General features: G+C 43.3%; 3 protein-coding genes across 12 annotated transcripts in view; 1 reads left to right on the plus strand and 2 right to left on the minus strand.

The window, feature by feature from the left end:
* Positions 1-1,343: 1,343 nt before the first annotated feature.
* Positions 1,344-8,122, minus strand: malt1 (MALT paracaspase 1). Of its 2 annotated transcripts, XM_028995252.1 has the most exons (17): positions 7,839-8,122; positions 7,569-7,735; positions 7,373-7,494; positions 6,387-6,534; positions 5,704-5,882; positions 5,510-5,606; positions 5,314-5,352; positions 4,718-4,741; positions 4,207-4,227; positions 3,847-4,050; positions 3,584-3,761; positions 3,427-3,498; positions 3,230-3,357; positions 3,004-3,153; positions 2,599-2,756; positions 2,245-2,370; positions 1,344-2,071 (listed from the first exon to the last, which is right to left on the minus strand). In XM_028995252.1, the coding sequence occupies exons 1-17, from the start codon at positions 7,997-7,999 to the stop codon at positions 1,682-1,684; spliced, it is 2,364 nt and encodes a 787-aa protein (XP_028851085.1). In that variant the 5' UTR covers positions 8,000-8,122; the 3' UTR covers positions 1,344-1,681. The 2 variants fall into 2 exon arrangements, with proteins under 2 accessions (XP_028851085.1, XP_028851086.1); XM_028995253.1 differs by lacking the exon at positions 5,314-5,352.
* rhbdd3 (rhomboid domain containing 3) lies at positions 7,747-12,184 on the plus strand. 6 transcript variants are annotated; one of them, XM_028995259.1, is made up of 7 exons: positions 7,747-7,974; positions 8,055-8,164; positions 8,466-8,826; positions 8,906-9,289; positions 9,393-9,519; positions 9,601-9,813; positions 10,843-12,184. In XM_028995259.1, exons 3-7 carry the CDS (start codon positions 8,667-8,669, stop codon positions 11,009-11,011), a joined length of 1,053 nt encoding a protein of 350 aa, XP_028851092.1. In that variant the 5' UTR covers positions 7,747-7,974; positions 8,055-8,164; positions 8,466-8,666; the 3' UTR covers positions 11,012-12,184. The 6 variants fall into 6 exon arrangements, with proteins under 6 accessions (XP_028851092.1, XP_028851093.1, XP_028851091.1 ...); XM_028995260.1 differs by having other exon boundaries at positions 8,058-8,164; XM_028995258.1 differs by having other exon boundaries at positions 8,055-8,826.
* The window catches only part of emid1 (EMI domain containing 1), a 50,478-nt gene continuing 41,360 nt past the window's right edge, over positions 11,163-20,280 (minus strand). Inside the window, exons 11-17 of one of the 4 annotated variants that reach the window (XR_003751181.1) lie at positions 18,100-18,161; positions 17,939-18,001; positions 17,814-17,858; positions 17,622-17,666; positions 15,008-15,092; positions 14,750-14,840; positions 12,741-12,766 (exon numbers count right to left, since the gene is read on the minus strand). Coding sequence is in view for 3 of the 4 variants with exons in the window: in XM_028995255.1 (XP_028851088.1) it covers positions 12,630-12,766; positions 14,750-14,840; positions 17,622-17,666; positions 17,814-17,858; positions 17,939-18,001; positions 18,100-18,161 (443 nt within the window). In the remaining variant the exon portion in view is untranslated. Of the gene's footprint in view, positions 12,767-14,731; positions 14,841-15,007; positions 15,093-17,621; positions 17,667-17,813; positions 17,859-17,938; positions 18,002-18,099; positions 18,162-20,280 lie in introns of those variants that run through there. The other 3 variants (XM_028995255.1, XM_028995256.1, XM_028995257.1) reach the window with 3 other exon arrangements.

The raw sequence follows: 20,280 nt of genomic DNA on the forward strand, positions 1-20,280 counted from the left end.
TTTTGGAGTGTTTCTGTGGGAATTTGTGCCCGTTGCATTCTGTAGTGCATTGATGAGAAGGCCTGGTTCACAAACCCAACATTTTATTCAGGTTCACCTTAAAGATGTGTTGAGGGTTGTCATGGACCTTACTCCGGAGTTCGGATCGGAGTTTCATGTTAGTCCTGTGCAATGTTCCCTGATCGTGTTCACCTGCGTATAATTATATGATTGTATAAAACTATCCTGTTGTGTCTGTTCATCTCCGGGTCATTGTGTGGTGATGTTATCCCTGTCGTGTGTATTATGTATTAAACCCCTGTCCTGTGACGTCGTGTGTATGCGTCATTCTTCCTCGCCATGTCCAGCCATTGTGACAGTCTTGGATATTAAATGCTTCAGCACTCACAGCTGACAGTGCAATATCCAGCACGGATGAAATTACAAAGGAGCCATCCTATCACAGTACCACACTTGAAGTGACTGAGCTCTTCACAACAACCAATTTTAATTCACAAATGCATGGCTGATTTCACACGTTTTATACACCCGAGTTCGATGGTTAATTGGTGCGTCTCAATACTCTTGTCCATGTAGGTTATGTCCTAAAACAACAACTCAATCCTAAACAATGAACTACACAACTGTTGCCAGCAAATACAGATCATGTATTGGCTTTGTCATATAAATGTTCTTCACTGTGAAATTGGAAGGTTACAATAAAACACTGAGGTAAAACCTCCTTCCATTATATCTTAGTTTGAATCATCTAACGCTGGGCTCACCAACCCTGGCACCAGTCCTGCAGTTTAGATCGTTTCATGTTCCATCACACCCCATTCAACTCAAGAACTGAAGTACAGAAGTTGAATTCAGGGGTGATAAATGAAGGACAAGTGCCCTCCAGGACCAGGTTTGGTGACCCCTGATCTAACATGTAGAGTATGAAGTTTTATCCACGACAGTTTGCAGAATGAATGGCTTGAGAACGAATATTCAGTATTCAGTCATGTCCATATAAAAAATGTTCATGCTGTGTGCATGGGGTGGTAGTAGCCTAGTGGGTAACACACCCGCCTGTGAACCAGAAGACCCGGGTTCAAATCCCACTTACTACCATTGTGTCTCTGAGCAAGACACTTAACCCTAAATTGCTCCAGGGAGACTGTCCCTGTAAAAAAAAAAAAAAAAATGTCCCTGATTGTAAGTCGCTCTGGATAAGGGCGTCTGATAAATGCTGTAAATGTAAATGTAATGCATGAGGGAAATTCATTTTTTTTGTGTTTTTAAAAACTCATCATATATTCTCAGGACAATTTGTAAATGCTGAATGCTGTAAAGGGTTTTAGTTCACCCTTTTCCGGTTTTCACATTGGCCCCTGCAATTTCTCCAACTTTTGGTCCAATGATTTCATTTACGTTTTTTTTTTTTTGCACAATTACAGCACATCCTGCGGCATATATGTTGCTATGTGCTATTGATTTCTAGAGGTGGCTCTTAACCTCATAATAAAAATAAATATAATGTATTGAAAAATATATGTTCATTTGTTGCCTTTTTACTTTAATACTTATACCCACCACCCAAAATACATAAATAGGCATGACATTAATATGTATATCTAGGCCTTAAGCCTTGTGTTCACATTTTTTACTATGGTGAATTAGAATTGTTTATGCTTTGGTGAATTGACTCAGTGCATCAGTCCATCTGTCCGTGCATCTGCAGGCTGTTCATGAAATCCGTCTGCAGTTCCTCTATGTTGTCTGACGTCTCGATCGGCATGCTGACCTTGTCAGATACGTGAACATTCCATACGTTCTTGTGACTAGAGAAGTTCTCGCTGCCCCCAGCAGCCCCGGGGGGTGGGGGATTATGGGTATTCAGGTAGGGGTTGCAGCTTGGCCGGTGGCTCTGGGACGGACTGTGGGGCGTGGCGCAGGTCTGCTGGCAGCCGTTGCGTCTGACAGTCTGGTGAAGGTCTAATTTGGCAATGAGCGGCTTTCCAATGTTTACTTCTTCATTCCAGTGGACTACATCCTCCATTTCCCTGAACCTGACTTGAAGGGTCACAGTGAACACGAGTTTCTCCTGTAAATAAATTAGAACAGACTATCAGAAACAAAGACAAATACAAACGGATGGAAAATATAACAGATATAAAGAATGTTCTCATAATTTCCTGAAAGTTCCCTAAATGCCACTGGATGTGGATTTATCAAAAAGCCTCTGTGCCCATCCACGTGGGTTTGTGGGTTCATTACCTGGAGCTTCTGTAAGGAGCTGAGACGTGTGTACAAGCAGTGCTGGGGGAGGCTGCCAGAGAGTAAATAGCTGCCGGTCTCCTCTGGCGTCTCTCGGTTTGTAAGCTTTGGGTCAACATCCAGGTCCTGGAAAAAAACGATGTTCTTTAAATGGGCTGCAAAAACAGTGAGTGCTAGCAGTAGTAACACAATGTGATTGATGTGGTCATTTATGTATTTTTTCTCTATACAGATCTAACTGTAAAAAATGCAATAAAAATATCTCTGCAATATGATTTTGCAAGTCAACCACTAAATGATCCGTTTCACAGAAAGAGAACACAGCGTGAGGGTGGGGCGGTTGAAAGATTTTACCAGAGAGAAGTTGGTGACGTGGGCCTGGCAAGAAGCGACCTCTTCTGGCTGCTTTATGATGCTGGTGTAGATGACCAGCACGTTGGAGAACTCTGCAGCAAAGCCCAGCTTTATCTGCACTCCACAATCAAACTCAAGGCACATGCTCTCTGGAAGCTCTGCACATATCAACACACAGCGAAATCAGAAAGAATTTTCTCTCCTTCAACATAACCATCATTCTCCATCTTCCTGCTTTCACTTTTATAAGATATTAAAATATGAATTTTAGATATCTGAAAAGCTCCTAGAAACATAGCATGAATATAGATAATGCAGCACTCATTATTTAGTGTGTGTGTGTGTGTGTGTGTGACTGCCATTCAGAAATTCCTTATGTTGGGTTTACGAGACGCCATTGGGTACCATGAACTTTGGCCCACAGCAGGTTGCGAGCTTGGGTAACGTCCGAGCAGTCATCAGGCATGACGGGGTCAGTCAGCGATCTCCTCTCGGACAGGCTGCTTCGGATCTCCAGGGCCTGCTTCCCTTTGGTCGGGTCAAACTGACCCATGTCTAAATTCAAAAGATTTGTGTGAGCTGTTCAGTCCGAAACGGAGAGCAGCTTAGAAACGTTCACTACATCACTCACCCTCAGCCACTCTGTCCAGCATAACAGTGATCTTCTCATCTTCCAGCAATCGCTTCTTCAAAAATTTGATGAAGACACCATTCGTGAAGCCACTGGAACTGAGTTCAAAAGCCTCTGCATCTTGGCACCTGCAGAGGATCACACTGTCAACCACTGCCGTGGTGGAGGAGAGAAATACCTCTATGATGAAGACTCACGTGGCATAGCCGAACACTATGTTGGCTGTGACTTTCAGGACAACATTTGGAGTGGCCTCATCGTGAATGTTCCTACGAAAAAGAGATGCTGTCAGTGGATTTCATCCATGCCTAATATTCCAAATTTTCCTGACCAAAGTAATTATTAAAGGGCAACCTTTTCCTACACATGTCCAAAAGGAAGACGTTGAGTCCAGTCTCCTTCTCCTGCATTAGTTTCAGAATGCTCTGTACACAGAGACAGTTGGCAGAGCGGTATGGGTTCGGGGCATCAACTGGCACCATGAAGCTGTTGCCAAAATTCTCATAACCGTGGCCAGCATAATACAGCAGACCTAAAGAAAGATTATGTCTATTATGTAATCAGAACCTCAACTAAATAACTGGACCAATAAGTAGACGTCAAGTTCATAAGGCTACCATATACACCCTTGTGCAGTAGAGACAGGAACTCAGCAACTGCATTGCGCATCTCAGACTCGGTCAGGTCCAGCAGCGACACCACTTTAAAGTTGAGCTGACCTAACAGGTTAGTCAGGTCGTACACGTCCACCAGTGGAGCCTTCAGCTGTGGGTGAGACTTGTAGCTCATGTTCCCTATCAGCAGGGCCACTTTGTCTGTAGCTGTTGGACATGAAATCACCCTTCAGCATTCTACATGTGCTGACCACGGAAATGGTCTTCATGATAAACTGTACAAATATATGTATTTATATTCATCAGTGTCAAATCCATGAAAAAAACGCAAACAATGATGCTGAAAAATGATGCTCAACTCACCATTTGGTTTTTCAGAGGTATCTGAGAACAAAATAACGTTATTAATATTAATTGAAGTCCCACGTGATTGTGCTAAAAATAAGTGGATCTGTCTTTGTCGATACAGCGATATATCGCAATATTTCATGTGGCGTGTACAAATGTAGTCAACCGGGTGGTTCTGTCAAGCCGTATTCATCGGCGTGCAACTACAACCTCCATTCCTGTAGATAAATTACTGCCTGGCACTTCAGGCAGAGTGAACTCGCAAAATATGACAAGACTGATCACAGCATCTTGTTTTTCAGCTCGGTTTTTACATTTTCAGTCAACTATTGCAGTTTGTACAGTATCACAATATATTGTGACTTCTGTGTCGTGATACGTGTCGTATTGTGAGATCCTTGCCAATACACACCCCAAATGATGAATGTAGGCTAGTATGTGCCTTGTTTCTGTTAACATGTACAATAAGTGAACTGTTCTAGTGTAATACACAGCCAGTTTCATTCCTTCAAAAATGTCCACTTACATGGCTCCATTTGAAACATCTCATCTGAAATATAAAATAACAAATCATTTTTTTAGATTAAAATAGCTGTGGTGCCATTATAATTCTTCACAAATTAATACATGTTTGATTTAACCTTGGTTATAATTATAGACAGAAAATGTGAAAAGGGTTAGTAAATCTTTTGCATCAGCATATGCACGTGCGAGAGGTCATTTCTAAATAAATAAAAACACTTGCTCCAGTATCAGAATATATATATTTTATCTATCAGTCCTACTTATCTGAAACATTAGAACAACCTATGGAAGAAACTAAGATCTAATCCTCTTTGAAAGATGGGATATTAATCATGCATGCATTATAATGAAAATGCAACAAGTAAAATTCTACTGAGAGGAAAATCCTAGTAAAAATCACATTTTTTAGGCGTACTGCAGGAATTTCCAGTGTAAAAACCATAGTAATAACCCAGGTTGTGTAAGTTAGCTGCATCCACCTTAATTAATCAAGAGTAAGAAATAGAGGTCGGAAAGATCAGAATTAGATTAAACACCCAGAATCAGTGAGAGTGGCCGGGATTAGTAGAGTTCCCGTTGGGCCGTAAGAATCTATACCTTCAGAGCATTCCACAGCCCCCAAAAATGTCGTTGTCCCTTTTAGTTAAAAAAAATTTTTGTTTGTAATTCACATACAACATGAGTACCGGCTTTATAGTTTTCATGACTTTATATATACTTATATATACTTCATTCCTTACTTTATACATATCACCAGTTCAGCAGTTTATTTAAAGGAAATGTACAGACATACCGACATAAACATCAACCTCTGTACTCCATGTCCTCTCGTTGTTGTAGGTGATCTCACATCTGTACCGACCCTGGTCCTCACATGTGGAAAACGGGATCTAGAACACAAAACACACAGCAACGGTTCCAAGTCCAGTCCCTGTGCTGGTAAACAGCAGGACTGTTCTCCACGGTGAATGGTGTGACTTCACATACAGCGAGCTTCCTCTTGGTGGCTTTTTTCAGTGGAACTCCATTCTTATACCACTGGTAGAAGGGCAGAGGTCTTCCTGCTGCCCCGCACTCCAGATGAAGCTTATCTCCCATCATCAACCTCTGGGACTGGGGCTGGATAAGCACTCTTGGTCTACCCTCCATCTTCACAGAAGTCAGTCCTAATAGAGAACCTTTTAATGCCATGGCAGTTGTTGACCTAAAGGGTACGTTTCTTAATTCTTAACTCATAAATCAGGACAAGGCAGCGTTACACAGTTTAACAGAGGCTGTGGTGCTAAATGCAGCATATTACAGCACGAGGAGTCCGAAATCAGCACACAATGACATGTATGTCCCCTAAATATTACATTTAAATATTCTGAAACCATAATTATAGAAATAGTGAATATGACAACACCCGTTTTATTTATAGTTGCAAAAAAAATATGCCCCTATATCTTAGCTTTTAATAACTTATTGAAAAACTGTTTGTATGCTACTAATCTCACAAGTGATCTGGTGTTCCTTTCATGCATTGTAAGCTATTGCATTGAGATAAAAATGTTATAAAAATGTCCTTATTTACAGTTGAAGAATGGATATTCTAATGTGATTAATTCCTGAAATTTCAGAAGTGTATGACAAACCAGTTTCAGAGGTACAACACAACAAGAATCCCTCACCGTAAACTGGAAGCACATCCAGAACATCTACTTCTGCCCAGTGACTGAACTCGCAGGCTTCCCCGCAGTTCACCCTGCAGATGTAGAAGCCAGCATCTTTCAGCCGCGCAGGACTGAAGACCAGGTCTGGACAAGCACCATTCGGAACCTGAAGCACACGGCATCATGCACAACACAGCACGAGCAAGAGGAACAGAACCATAAAGCATAAATTATGGAGACTACAGGACTACATGTGCACAAATTCTCAGCGATTGTGGGAAAACAGACACTGGCTCTTTCTGTCAGTGTCAGTGTTATTTTGGTCTTGTTGGTCCCCAAATCCTATGTCAGTCTTGGTGCAGAATTACAGCCACTTTGATCCAGTCCCACAATGAGATTTCCCAGGATGCACCGTTTCGATGTCTGTAGCTTTAAAAGCTAATGAGGAGGAGAGCGGCCTATAAAAGCTGAGGGGGCATTCGTGAAAATGATGTCATCAACACCATTCACCAACCACAATGTTTGGCACAACCAGGAAGTCGTGCTGCTGTTTTTACAGAAACAATAAAATGAACCCAGTGGTTCTTCAGACTCTCGCGTGCCGGAACTAAAAAAACACATCTGTGCTAATTTTTACATATAATCACCGAGCAACTGCAATGCTTCACACGTTCTGAAGCCATGACGGTCGGTGGAGATGATGTTTTAGGGGAGGGGTGGGAAATTCTCATGGAAAAAGTATGAGCAACAGGAGGTAACCTTTCCTCTTATGACATCATAAGGGGACAAATTCCAGATCTGACCGTCTGGCTGCCACTCTCTGAACGATGAAGCAGAATGGACAGAGCTCTCTTTACACCTATCGCCATTTCTAGCCACTGCAGGACAATAGACAGGCTCGGGGAACTCGTATTAATGTTAAATAATCTCACATTTTCATAATAGGGGACCTTTACTCAAACTGCTTCATACAAAAGTAGAAATGAAAGTGTGACGTTCCATACCTCCTGCTTTAATTTGAACCACTGGTACTGCACACCTGGTGCTCCCATCGCATAGCAGCTGAGACGGACGTTGTGTCCAGAAATGACAGCCACTGACACCGGCTGCACCATGATCTGGATTCCTAGGCGCACAACTGCACGTTAAAGGCAGAATGTCTCATGAAAGCCCGACAGAAAGGCCACGGTGCTTGAATACCTGGCGGTTTAAGGCACTGCAGGGCTTCTGTGTGGCCCATGGTCCTCAGGAGGTCCTGCAGGATGCTGGAGGTGCATCCTCTGTCCCCCATCAGCCTCAGAAGAACTCGCGCTGGACTCCCTTCCACGTCCAGCACCTTCAGCGAGCACAGGTCCAGATCCTCCTCACTGCAAAGCGAAATAAGGAAGTGGGAGGGAGCAGCTGACGTTTCAAACAGAAAACGTCCCGGGGATGAAATACGTCTCCCACGGAAAGCTGGCCTGTGCTCACCTGACCCTCACCCGGCGGTCGGCGTTCGCGATCTCCGCCAGCTTCCTCCAGCCCCTGGTCCCGGCTTTATCCAGCAGCTCGCACAGCTTCTTCACCACGTTTTCTCGCAGGAAGTTAATGTTCAGGCTGCTCTCAGGTAAATCCGACATGCTGCCGCTCATACAAGTAATGTCAAAAGCAAAATATATATCTCATATTCCAACTCTGTTCCAACAGCAGATCCGGTCTGCGAGGAACTTTTTACGTCTGAGGCTCCGCGGACGTCACGTGACACGCCGACGTTACGTCACTGCTGTCATTTTGACGTGACGACGAGGATGATTTGCGTATAAATTATTTACTATTCACCTGCACTATGTTCACTACGTCCCGTGTGTCATAAATAAGTCTTCACATACACACAGGTTAAAAATGAATTTCCTGAACGATGATTTCCCAACGATGTAGAACAGTTAACTTCTTCACATCTGTATTATACAACTAACTACATTTCAACATTTCAAACGTTTGTTAAACGTTTTTTCAGTAAAGAATGTATAATAACAACCATGTCTTCATCTTCTGTCCGTGTTTTTATTACTAAATATACTTTAATCACGATTTAGCGCGTTGTCCCTGTGATGGCAGGTTCCGCTCCGCGCCGACAGAGGGCGACATGCCGCCAAGTTCCTGCAGCGCCACCGCCACCACGAGTGAGGGGAATGTGACAGGTCTGTCTTGGGTTATTTTTTCATGTTGATTTCTCGCACTATGGACGCATTTGTTTGTTGCAGCCCGCCATTTAGCGACAGGGCCGGCAGATGAGACCGACTGGCGCGTTTGGCGACCATGCCTCTCCGCTGCCTGTCGTCGGGTTGGCATGGCTGGAGTAGCCCTGGCTTTTATGTGGGAACGACTTCTCTAACACTGTTAAACCTGATGGTCTGGATCTGTGGCATTCACTGCAGTCTCACCCTCGGCCCTGGTGGGGAATTTCCAAGTGTTGGAGGTGAGTAGTTCACTTGCCATCAGCACAAAAGCAGCCGAATGTTGAAGCATATTAAAAAACGTGGTTGCATCCACCACAGAGCTTACATTCTACGCCGTGAGCCACGAAGACGTGACCTCGCTCCTGTGTGACACCTCTCTGCTGCTCTGGCTGGGACCGTGTCAGGAGAGGAGGTGGGGGAGCGCGGCCTTCCTCGCCCTGGCCACGCTCTCAACGCTCCTGCTGCCCCCCTTCTACACGGCTGCCCTGTTCGCCACGGACGACGAGACCAGCCGGATCAGCGGCTTCTCCGCCACCCAGCTGGCCCTGCTCACCGCCCAGTGCCAGCAGGCCACCCGGCGCCGGGTCCTGCGCTGCGTGCCCGTGCGCCTGCTTCCGTGGCTGCTCCTGGTGGCCCACTTCTTCCTGCTCCCTGGCACCCCCGGAATGCTGCACTTTTGTGCCATATGCCTTGGGTACAACTGTATTGTTTCACTCAAACCATCAGCACAGCATATTGTCTGCCACTTCTGTGTAAATGTCTTCAGAAAGAAGCAGTTTTTAGGCTCCTTAACATCGGTACACAGACACACCCTCCCTGATCGGATTTATTCAACAGTATGAGAAGTCCGGATTCTGTAAACGCATCCCCGCGTGGGCCTACAGCCCTTCCTCGGCCAGCCTCGAGCTGCCCATGCACAACATCACACAAAGGTAACGGCAATCTCGATATTATGCTCACACATGTGAGAGCGCGGAGAGCTAAACACATTAAAGCACGCCTCTCTGCCGCAGAGCTGCACCGTATCTCGGGCCTGCAGAGAGATCAGCCGACCCACCAAACCTGCTCCATTCGGAGGATCCGAGCGCCTTGCTGGCGTGGCAGTCCTCTGTACCAGTGCTGGAAGAGCACATGTTGCGAGCGGGGATACTGGCATCATTGGAGGATGCCCCAGAAGAAGCAGGAAAGAAGGTGGAGGTGCCAAAGTCATCAGTCTCCTCCCTGAGGTCAGTTGTTTGGTCAAATGGGGCTTTCATTTCAAACATTTATAGCAATTTTGTAGTGCTGCACGATTAATCTAATCGCAATTGTAATCGCAATTTCAGTCTGTGCGATTACATGAACGCAAAAAGCTGCGATTTAAATTATTAGTACATGGATTGGATCGGATATGTTGCCGATCCATTTTCTCATTCTCTCAAAGTTTGCGAGCTGACTGAAGTCTCACATCTCACGTCTCACATCTCAGTCGGATGTGACGTGTTTGGTCACATGACTTTCGATTCGGAGACATATGGTACATCAACATCGCCGCCATATTGCGATAGGCTGTGCTGTGGCGTGAAGCATATACATGTCTATGGAGAGAAGTGCATAAAAAAAGCCTCACTCTTGTGCTGCTTGAGGCTGTACAAACCGCTGTACGCTCCAAACCAGATCCCGGGGGATTACATTTCATAGGTAAGGCTGGACCATTGTTTTGAATATATTTGGCCATTATAAAATCCCGTTTTATAAGTCTTAACCTTAGCTAAGCTAGGCTAAGCTAGCGAAGCTATGCATTCCTGTGTTCAAGTCAGCCTCCAAACAACGTTTTGGCTAAACGTAGGCATTAACTATTTAGACTGTTCTTAGCTGTTTAGTTAATTTTTCTCAAAATTTGAAGGTTTCCAAAAGAAATTCACCTCAGTTTATCTTAACAGTAATGTAAAAGAGTTTTTGTGATTATTTAATTTTGTAGAATATTGTATTTTGAAAGCACTGGGCATTTCAAGTTGTTATAAGTAGTTTCTATGTTTCACTTTGAAATGAAACATTTCACTATTAGTATGCGACTTTTCATTGATGTACAAGCAAGTGTCCTTTATCACATCGCAAATCGCAATATTTGTCTCAATAATCGCAATATGTCTTTTTCCCCAAATCGTGCAGCCCTACAATTTTGCTATTAACGCACAACGTAAGAATATTCACATTTTTTCAACAAAATGACTGAGTAAAGCTGAGTACTTTGTGGTTTCTGCTTGAACCGTAAGGCTGCAGCAGTTGGAGAAAATGGGTTTCCCAACCGAGAAAGCCGTGGTGGCGCTGGCAGCCGCCGGGCAGCTGGACGGGGCCATCTCCCTCCTCATTGAGGACTGCGTAGGGGAGGAAGCTGTGGTAACATCCAAAGGAAAGAAACCCCCTTCGGCCCTAAGCATGTGATGTGTGAGGAGGACACCAGTTGCTCTCGAGGACACTGAATCTGAATGGACCTGTCTGTTTTCTGTATTCGGGTTCAGTCTTGAAAATAGGGATGCCAATATAGTTATTAATAAGTATCTGTATGCTCACCACAAAATACTGTTGAGTGGACTGTTTTAAAAAAGAAATCACAAAACAGTTCTTTATTTTTCCAATAAGGACCAATTTCAAGCAAAAGATAAGGAAGCCAACAATACAAAATGACGATACATGAATCAGGAACAAAGCCTGCTAATAATCTTTAAATAATTAACAACATTATTTCTGTAAAGAGCAAATGACAGTAGAGCAAAGAATCAGGGCTAATTCGTCAATATGAAAAAAAGGCATTAAAAAAATTGGACACTAAGTGAAAATTCAATGAGATATCACCTGACACATCACAGTTACGCCACAGTTACATCTTTGTGGGGTGGGGGCATTTACCAAGTTCCTAATTATAATTATCAAAACCAACAGGCCACTAGTCCTGGGTTTTACCCAGCATCCTCTCTGAGATCTGTACTGCTACAGGGCCTAGAGCTGTTTGAAGAGTGAGTATCACTGACCATAGGTTCTGTCATGGCACGATTGCTCATCTGTCTGTTACGTTAATAAGTATGACCAACTGAACAGGCTGGTTCCAGTGTGATCCACTACCGCCTGAACCAGTATGTCTCTGGGAAGATCGTTGGCAAGTGATGTCGCATGGTTGGAAATAACAGTATGTGAAAGTCGGTGCTATGTGTATGGCAATAAAGCAAAATGATTGTGTCATGGAACTGTAATGGAATTCTGCCCCACTGTCCTGCCTGGGTACGCTACACAGCAAAATCCTGTACAGTAGATTCACTATACGAACCATATTTACTAGGCAACAACTCAATTTTGTGCTGTAATGTTAGTCAATCCATTCTATAAACTAAATGGGGTAAATACAGACGATCAGACAGGATTTCAAAGGTCACATCAACATACAATTTTGCACAATTTGTTATTTTGTCTCAACATATTGGTGTATTTGGACAAGGTTTTGTTAAGAGCCAACAGGCTTTTATCTGTAGTGCATACATGAGTGTATGATTTGGTGCACATTTGGTTCATGTAAAGTCTACATATTCATTGTTAAGTTAAATAAACAAGTAATGTCTGAAATTCTCAGAAGTGTCCAAAGTTCAAACCCCAACTCTTCAGAACAATTCATTCTGAAAAATCTTCCCTCCAATCTTGAGTACTCATATTGCCCCTTATTGTCCTATGATTTTTTTCCATAGTTAAAGCACCTTTAGAATTCCTTTATGGATTTAGCATTTCCTTTTTTTTTACAGAAGCTCCTGAGGTTCCCAGGATTAGTGTCAGAAATGTAAAATCCTGATGCCAGCGGAAGCGGTTTAGGAAGGAGCTGTATTAGCGGATGGTGTGTGGTGGTGAAGTGGGTGATGGTCAGTTGTCTGCAGCACCAGCTGGTCTTCCCTGAGGTGTCGTCTCCCCCATCCTCGGCAGATGGTACAGGCCAAGGAGGCCATCCCAGATGAGGAGTGAATCGGTGGAATGAGCAACAGAGAGGGGTCTGACCTCTGGACCCTTGGAGTCACTGGAGTTACTTCCCCTGGGGCTTTGCATTTGCTGAAGGAGGAGGTGAGAGGACACGGAAGGGCAATGAACCTGATCCTCGCTTGATCCGGAAGAAATCGGGGGATACTGTCCCAAACGGGCCGTCGCCTGATCCGTCAGTCTCTGTTGAAGAAATGAGAGTGTTCTATGGTGTCCTTCATCAAGTTCCCCTTCTAAAGTCCTGAACACACTCCCTCCATGCCACATAACAACTGCCAAATGAGTCGAATCCAAACACGGTCCAGCATCACATATCACTTCCTTCCGATTTTTGGAATATATACACACGTGGACAAAATTGTTGGTACCCTTTAGTCAATGAAAGAAAAACTCAAAATGGTCACAAAAATAACTTGAATCTGACAAAAGTAATAATAAATAAAAATTCTATAAAATTTAACTAATATGAGTCAGACATTGCTTTTCAACCATGCTTCAACAGAATTATTTAAAAAATTACACTCATGAAACAGGCCTGGACAAAATTGATGGTACATCATTTATGTGACCAAGGGGACATGTTAATCCAAGGTGTGTCCACTAATTAGCATCACAGGCATCTACAATCTTGTAATCAGTCAGTGGACCTATATATAGGGCTCCAGGTAGTCACTGTGTTGTTTGGTGACATGGTGTGTACCACACTCAACATGGACCAGAGGAAGCGAAGGAAAGAGTTGTCTCAGGAGATTAGAAAGAAAATTATAGACAAGCATGTCAAAGGTAAAGGCTATAAGACCATCTCAAAGCAGCTTGATGTTCCTGTGACTACAGTTGCACATATTATTCAGAAATTTAAGATCCATGGGACTGTAGCCAACCTCCCTGGATGTGGCCGCAGGAGGAAATTTGATGACAAATTATGAATGGTAACAAAACAGTCCAGAAAAACTTCTAAAGAGATCCAAGGTGAACTTCAAGCTCAAGGAACATCAGTGTCAGATCGCACCATCCGTCGTTGTTTGAGCCAAAGTGGACTCCATGGGAGATGACCAAGGAGGACACCATTGTTGAAAACAAATCATAAAAAAGCCAGACTGGAATTTGCCAAACTACATGTGGACAAGCCACAAAGATTCTGGGAGAATGTCCTATGGACAGATGAGACAAAAATTTTACTTTTTGCCAAGGCACATCAGCTCTATGTTCACAGACGGAAAAATGAAGCATATCAAGAAAAGAACACCGTCCCCTCTGTGAAACATGGAGGAGGCTCTGTTATGTTCTGGGGCTGCTTTGCTGCATCTGGCACAGGGTGTCTTGAATCTGTGCAGGGTACAATGAAATCTCAAGACTATCAAGGGATTCTAGAGAGAAATGTGCTGGCCAGTGTCAGAAAGCTTGGTCTCAGTCGCAGGTCATGGGTCTTGCAACAGGACAATGACCCAAAACACACAGCTAAAAACACCCAAGAATGATTAAGAGGAAAATATTGGACTATTCTAAAGTGGTCTTCTATGAGCCCTGACCTCAACCCTATTGAGCATCTTTGGAAAGAGCTGAAACATGCCGTCTGGAAAAGGCACCCTTCAAACCTGAGACAACTGGAGCAGTTTGCTCATGAGGAGTGGGCCAAAATACCTGCTGAGGAGTGCAGAAGTCTCATTGAGCGTTACAGGAATCGTTTGATTGCAGTGATTGCCTCAAAAGGTTGTGCAACAAAATATTAAGTTAGGGTTACCATCATTTTTGTCCAGGCCTGTTTCATGAGTTAATTTTTTTAAATAATTCTGTTGAAGCATGGTTGAAAATCAATGTCTGACTTTCATTGGTTAAATTTCATAGAATGTTTATTTATTATTACTTTTGTCAGATTAAAGTTATTTCTGTGACCATTGTGAGTTTTTCTTTCATTGACTGAAGGGTACCAACAATTTTGTCCACATGTGTATGTGTTCACTGTCAGTCCACCCTTTATTTGGATATTTATCTAGATGTTCTAAGAGTTGTTAGCACCCATGTCCATTTAATACAAAGACAGTGTTTTGGATAATCTCTTACGCTAGTACGTGCTTTCATAGAGTGTAGTGGAAGAAGCGACATCAGTACATGGCATCTGCATGGACTACCCAGAGGAATTCTGTAGGAGAGGTGGAGGAGCATTACCTGGCCAGATGATCGCCTCCAGCAGTTGCACCCTGCGAGCCAGAAGCTCAAGGTCTGCCTGTAAGTCTCGGAACATCTGCAAGCTAATGTCCTATCAGAGATTGAGAGCGGTACAAGGAGACGGGTGGGAGTGTGCTGCTGGCCCTGGGCCCATCCCTTTCTCCAAGGTGGAGAGCTGGTCTGAAACATAGCCCGGCCTGACCCCTGACCTCCTGTTCAGTTGCCTAAACCTGACTCTAACGCAGTCCTACTACTCACCATGGATACCGATCATAGTTTCGAGGATTAAAACCCTCTCAGCTAAGATCTTCAGCGCCTCACGGATTTGGTGAATCCCGTCCCCCTGTGAAGATAGATACAGCCGTCAAGGTATTTAGCACAAGCCAAACAAAGTGTTTGCCAAGGTGGACATTCTTCGTTCTTAGTCTACAGCCTCGGGGGCCAAACCAGTCCAGCAGTTAGAAGTGTTAACGTTACAGTTCCAAAAGCCACCCCAGCACATACTACAAGCTGGCCACCAACCCAGGTTCTTCTACACTGGCCATGCTGCAGCATGCATGTCATGGGCCAATGTTAACACTCGGACTGGCTCATGCTGCACACTGGTAAATACACACACACACACAAACACACACATCCAACACATTCCTGATTATAAAACAAAATGCATTTCAGAGATAACAAGCAGATATTAGATTCATTACTAATCAGATAGTATTAGACAGAGTATATCGGTGGTTCGTCCATCATCTATCTGTTTGCCATGCCCATCACAATGTTATAAAAAAAAACATAATTTACAATACATTTTTGCAACAGGATGGGACAGCTGCAGTTATGGAAGATGAGCTGAGCTCTTGATTAACAGATCTCCTGAGTATATAATCACAAATGTAAGGACCTAAAATCCTCTGCACCAGGGCACATCGGTTGATGTAGTTATGGATCCTGGAGCAATGCTTTTTATTGTAGAGATTTTGAAAATGAGTGGTTGAATTTGAATTACATAAAATAAATAGATAAACACTGGAGAGAACCATAAAAGAGCATAAGAAGTACCAAAAACAACAATCTGTTCAAAATATACTCATACATGGATTTTTGGATATTAAAACTTTAATGGTATTGAATTGCAAGTGTACTGACAAAGATGCAAAAAACTTTAGTATGAAAACAGTCCGGTCCCACTTTCTGATCAGAGTCTCTCGTGGTTCAGTTAAGTTAATATTAAGTTCCATGTTCTGTGGTCTGCATTAACTGTCACATGTTAGTACTGCAGTAGTGAATATGAACAGACAGGTTTTTCTGGCAAGGTCTTAGTCTAGTAACAGGCAGACGGGCAAACAGGCTGAAGCAGTGCGACAGAACGGGCGGAGGCATGCGGCCGTGCATTGGGAATTATCGGAGGAAAGCTGTATCCATTCACCTGAACCCACCCACCTTCCACCACGACCACGCACACTAACCCCACACCACTGCCCCCACATCAAGTACACAGAGAAAGGTTTGACATATATATACCACACTCATTTTAGCCAATTCCTACTTATTTTAATTCATCAATTTTTGTTACTATTTTATTAATTATTGTAACCTATAACTACAGACTTTCTCTTTCATGTAAAATGAAATAAACCGTACAAAGTTAATAAGAATACAAACAAATTAAATCAACCCTAAAAAATGCATTTATATTTAATTAAATGAATAGTTGAAGACTAAAGGCCTGTACCATGAAATACAAATGAACTGTGTTATTATTTTTCATCATATATATCCATATCCAGTGAAACCAGGGCCAGATTCCTCAAACAGTATTCCTCAGATACTGTTCCTCAAAGATTATCAGGGTCCAATAAACTGGGTTAAATATTTTTAAGCAGACAAAATCCTTGGATGGACGAAGGTCCACATTAGCCTACACAACACAGTCCACTCTTTTGCACTGAAACTAATGTCTTGACTGTGAATGTCAGGTTTTGCGATGTACTTCATGGCCCAGGCCTTGTCATCTGCTCTGGTCTGGAAAGGTGTGGATCTATATGCCAAAACCAGAGGCGTGGAACGTGACTGTGCAAGGAGCCATGGAGACAGTAGCTAGCAGAGGGGGGTCAGACAGGACAGTGTTTATACAGGGGCAGCACTCAGGGATGGCCCTGGAGGACCAGTAAACACCAACATCTCACTATTACAAACAGCACACAAATGTTATCAATATAAGCATCATAACTCGCACACAGGGATTCAAATGTAAACAGTCAGTATGCAACGTGCCAGAAGATTCCATTTTACATGTATATACACTGTACTGTGCACTATACACGTAATATCATTTTTAATAAGATAAGAAAATTCTGCAATGAATTGTTTAGGTTAATCAATTTTTGATCTACGTTTGACAGGATTTTTGTTACATTAACAAAATTGCTTGCAGCTTAGGCCCCGTCCAAATGTTTGTCTCTAAAACAGGAAAATTTATACCCGATCTGGCCTTGAGACCCAGAACGGTTATTTACTAAAATCTGGTGCCAGAGTGAATTTCGCTCTTAAACTAACCGTGGAGGAGAACTAGGAGTTACAGCGGCATTTACAAGCATGGGGAGGTTAAAACAGCGGTCAAGCCATTATCTGCATGGATGACAAAATTTCAGGCAAAATTTCACACTCCTGTTACAGAGAAAAACGTTCTCATGTGGACGGGGCCTGAGATAAACAGTGGTTTTGTTATTACTGGTTACTTTTACACAGTACTGTAAATTCAGGTATTGTCATGTGTAAAAATGTGTGCAAAATTACGATTTGATTGGATAAAAGAAAGGATCACAACCATCAGCGTCCCAGAAGTGTGTTGACCTGTGCACTGCAGTCTTACCGGTAGGCCTTTCTCCCCTGGTTCTCCCTTAGGTCCAGGCGTCCCCTGCAGAGAGGTGACAGCCAGGAGGAGGAACGAATTGAACAGGATGAGATTAGCACTACGTAACAACTTTGATGGGGTTGGGTGCAACTTGTTTCATGTGTTCAGTGGGATATGAACGAGAACTGGGTACAGTTGTTGGAAGCTTACCGGCTCTCCTTTAAACCCCCTCTCTCCAGGGTGTCCCAGAGGGCCCTGGAATGTCAAAATCATAGTGTGTTTTACCCCCGCTGGGTGTGTATGTTCATACGTCAAGGCTGCATTGGCGTACTCACCCTCTCCCCTTGTTCTCCCTTTGGCCCAACCGGGCCCTGAACTCCTGGCGCTCCTGGCTTCCCCTACAGAGCACAAGAGAGACAGGGTCATGAAATCATATTGGAATAAATAATTTAATCCAAGATTTCTGTCTGGTATAATCCCAGCAATCATGACTTACATTCTCTCCCACACGACCTGGTGGGCCTAAGAGGCCTGGCGGCCCTTGAGGACCTGGAGGGCCTGAAAACAAAAACAAGGCCAGAAAATTACTTTGGTCAGTTCCAACAACCTGACTGCTACCACAGCAGGAAATGGGATGGGTTTGTTGGTGTGTGTTTCTGTTTCCTGTTTATGACTGAGGTTGGTATTATCATACAAAAAATAAATCAAAATCTGCCAAAAAAAAAAGTATAGCAATTGCATAACCATCAGACAGTCACAGTATTGTAGCCCATTTCATGTTGGACCACGCCTCATTCATCAAGAGAAGGGGGAGGGTTCACCAGGCCAGGCATGTTTCTATAACTGTGTACATTAGAGCACCCACTGATCCACCTACCATCTACCATAATCTACCATCATTGAACAACAGAAAAGGGTGACATGGGAAATGCCCCTGCATGGGTGGGGGAGTCCAATCTCCTTGCGCTGATGTTCTATCAGATGTGTACCCTGTTCAAGCCACGCCCACGTAAATGCAAACAAGGATGCTCGCTCTCAACTCGTGGTGGTTTTAATACACATTGTATAGTGAATAATCGCAAATTAAATCACATTCTACAGGTGTAAGGAAAATATGAGTCCACTGAGGACAAGAAAACCCTAACTGAAGGGACTCCTCTGCCCCTTGCAGATAGCCTTAATAATGTGTTTAAAAACTTAACGTACACCCTTTGAACTTTTAGGACACCGGATCATTTTCGATTAGTTACACTGCTCCCAGAGCTTATAAAACCCACGATTTTCTGGGCTAAAGTGAGTGCAGATGTTTAGGTCAGCGGGTGAAACCTCAAACACATCAGCAAATGACATTCATTTGGAGGTTTTAGTCCAGAAAAGGAAAACGTTCCAAGAAAGGAAAACTATACGGACGTTTTTTAAAATAACTGATAAAATCAATAACTCCCAGGGCAGATGATTATATTCTTTGTTCACGTCCAAAGCAAACTCATATTTTTGTGGTGTATAACATGGACTGAATCTGCATTTCATTGTTTGGAGGGAACTGACATGAGAATTTAACGGCTTCCAGTTACAATGGTAATATGCTATTAAAGATTCTGCTGACAGTGACTCTGCAAGGCATGTTGGTCTATGTTGGTTTCTCATCATGGTGCAGGGGTAAAGCAGCTGGTATTGGAGAAGCCCTCTGTCGGGCAGCTGGAATTACAGTTTGAATCCCAGTCAGGCTTGTTTCCAGCATGTTACTGTCTGGGGTATGATGAAGCTTTCACGGTCGTCTCGTGTGCTATTTCATTTTTAAAATGTGCGTTCCAGTCACATTGCACAGACTCTCCTTATTCACTAATAAACATTAGTAAACATTAATGTGAGTTCCCCTAGTCTTTCTATGGTCCTGAAGTGGATAGAAATTGTGATAGGTGTAAAAAGTGTTTTTGCCATTCTGCTTCACCGTTCAGAGAGCAGCAGCTGCAATGTCCTGTTTGTCCCAAACATCGTGATTGAATGTCCCCTCAACTTCTATAGGCCGCTCTCCTTCTTGTCCCACCTCTCTCCTCCTCATTAGCATTTAAAGACACTGAAACGGCGCATCCTGGGACGAAAGTGGCTGTAATTCTGCACCAAGGCTGAATTTTTGAAATAGATACAGTATTAAGGTACACTAAGCCCAATATAAAAGCATTTTTCACGTCAGGGGACCTGTAATCTCTAGTCCTTGAATCCAAATCCAGGCTATGTTTTCAGTTTTCTCAGAAGTTATACAGGTTTCATACCTGATTTATAGGTAAAAGCATCACCAAGATCATCTCATGGGTTGTGAGCTAAAGAACCCAGATCCAGAAAGACCTTTACCTAGCTGCTGCTATCAGCAAGTATGGGCCCACGTCCAAATAGACATGGGACCTTTCCCAATGCCACGAATGTGTGAGAGTGAGGTGTTTGTACTCTTCCTGGTGGACTTCTACACACATCATGCTCACTGCTGGGTGGAGAAGGATCCCACCAGCAGCTGTCAGTGTGTTAGACATATTTAATCCCAATTTAACACCTCGACAATGACACTTAAAGCACTGAAAATGTCTCAACATCAACACAGTCTCTAGTTACTGTTTGCATGTCTGTAATGTTTGCATCAGCAGACATGTGGGTTGGCTATCTAAGGACAAGGGATTAATAT

The sequence above is a fragment of the Denticeps clupeoides genome, chromosome 11, assembly GCF_900700375.1.
Source record: "Denticeps clupeoides chromosome 11, fDenClu1.1, whole genome shotgun sequence".
Classification (NCBI taxonomy): domain Eukaryota; kingdom Metazoa; phylum Chordata; class Actinopteri; order Clupeiformes; family Denticipitidae; genus Denticeps; species Denticeps clupeoides.

Coding starts and splice junctions, on each gene's coding strand:
- malt1 (XM_028995252.1), bottom strand. CDS start 7,999: ATGAGCGGCAGCATGTCGGATTTACCTGAGAGCAGCCTGAACATTAAC. Junction 6,535..7,372: donor GGTTCAAATTAAAGCAGGAG/GTATGGAACGTC, acceptor CGTGTGCTTCAG/GTTCCGAATGGTGCTTGTCC. Junction 2,371..2,598: donor ACGTCACCAACTTCTCTCTG/GTAAAATCTTTC, acceptor GTTTTTTTCCAG/GACCTGGATGTTGACCCAAA.
- rhbdd3 (XM_028995258.1), top strand. CDS start 8,667: ATGCCTCTCCGCTGCCTGTCGTCGGGTTGGCATGGCTGGAGTAGCCCT. Junction 9,290..9,392: donor CATATGCCTTGGGTACAACT/GTATTGTTTCAC, acceptor ATCGGTACACAG/ACACACCCTCCCTGATCGGA. Junction 9,814..10,842: donor TCATCAGTCTCCTCCCTGAG/GTCAGTTGTTTG, acceptor TTGAACCGTAAG/GCTGCAGCAGTTGGAGAAAA.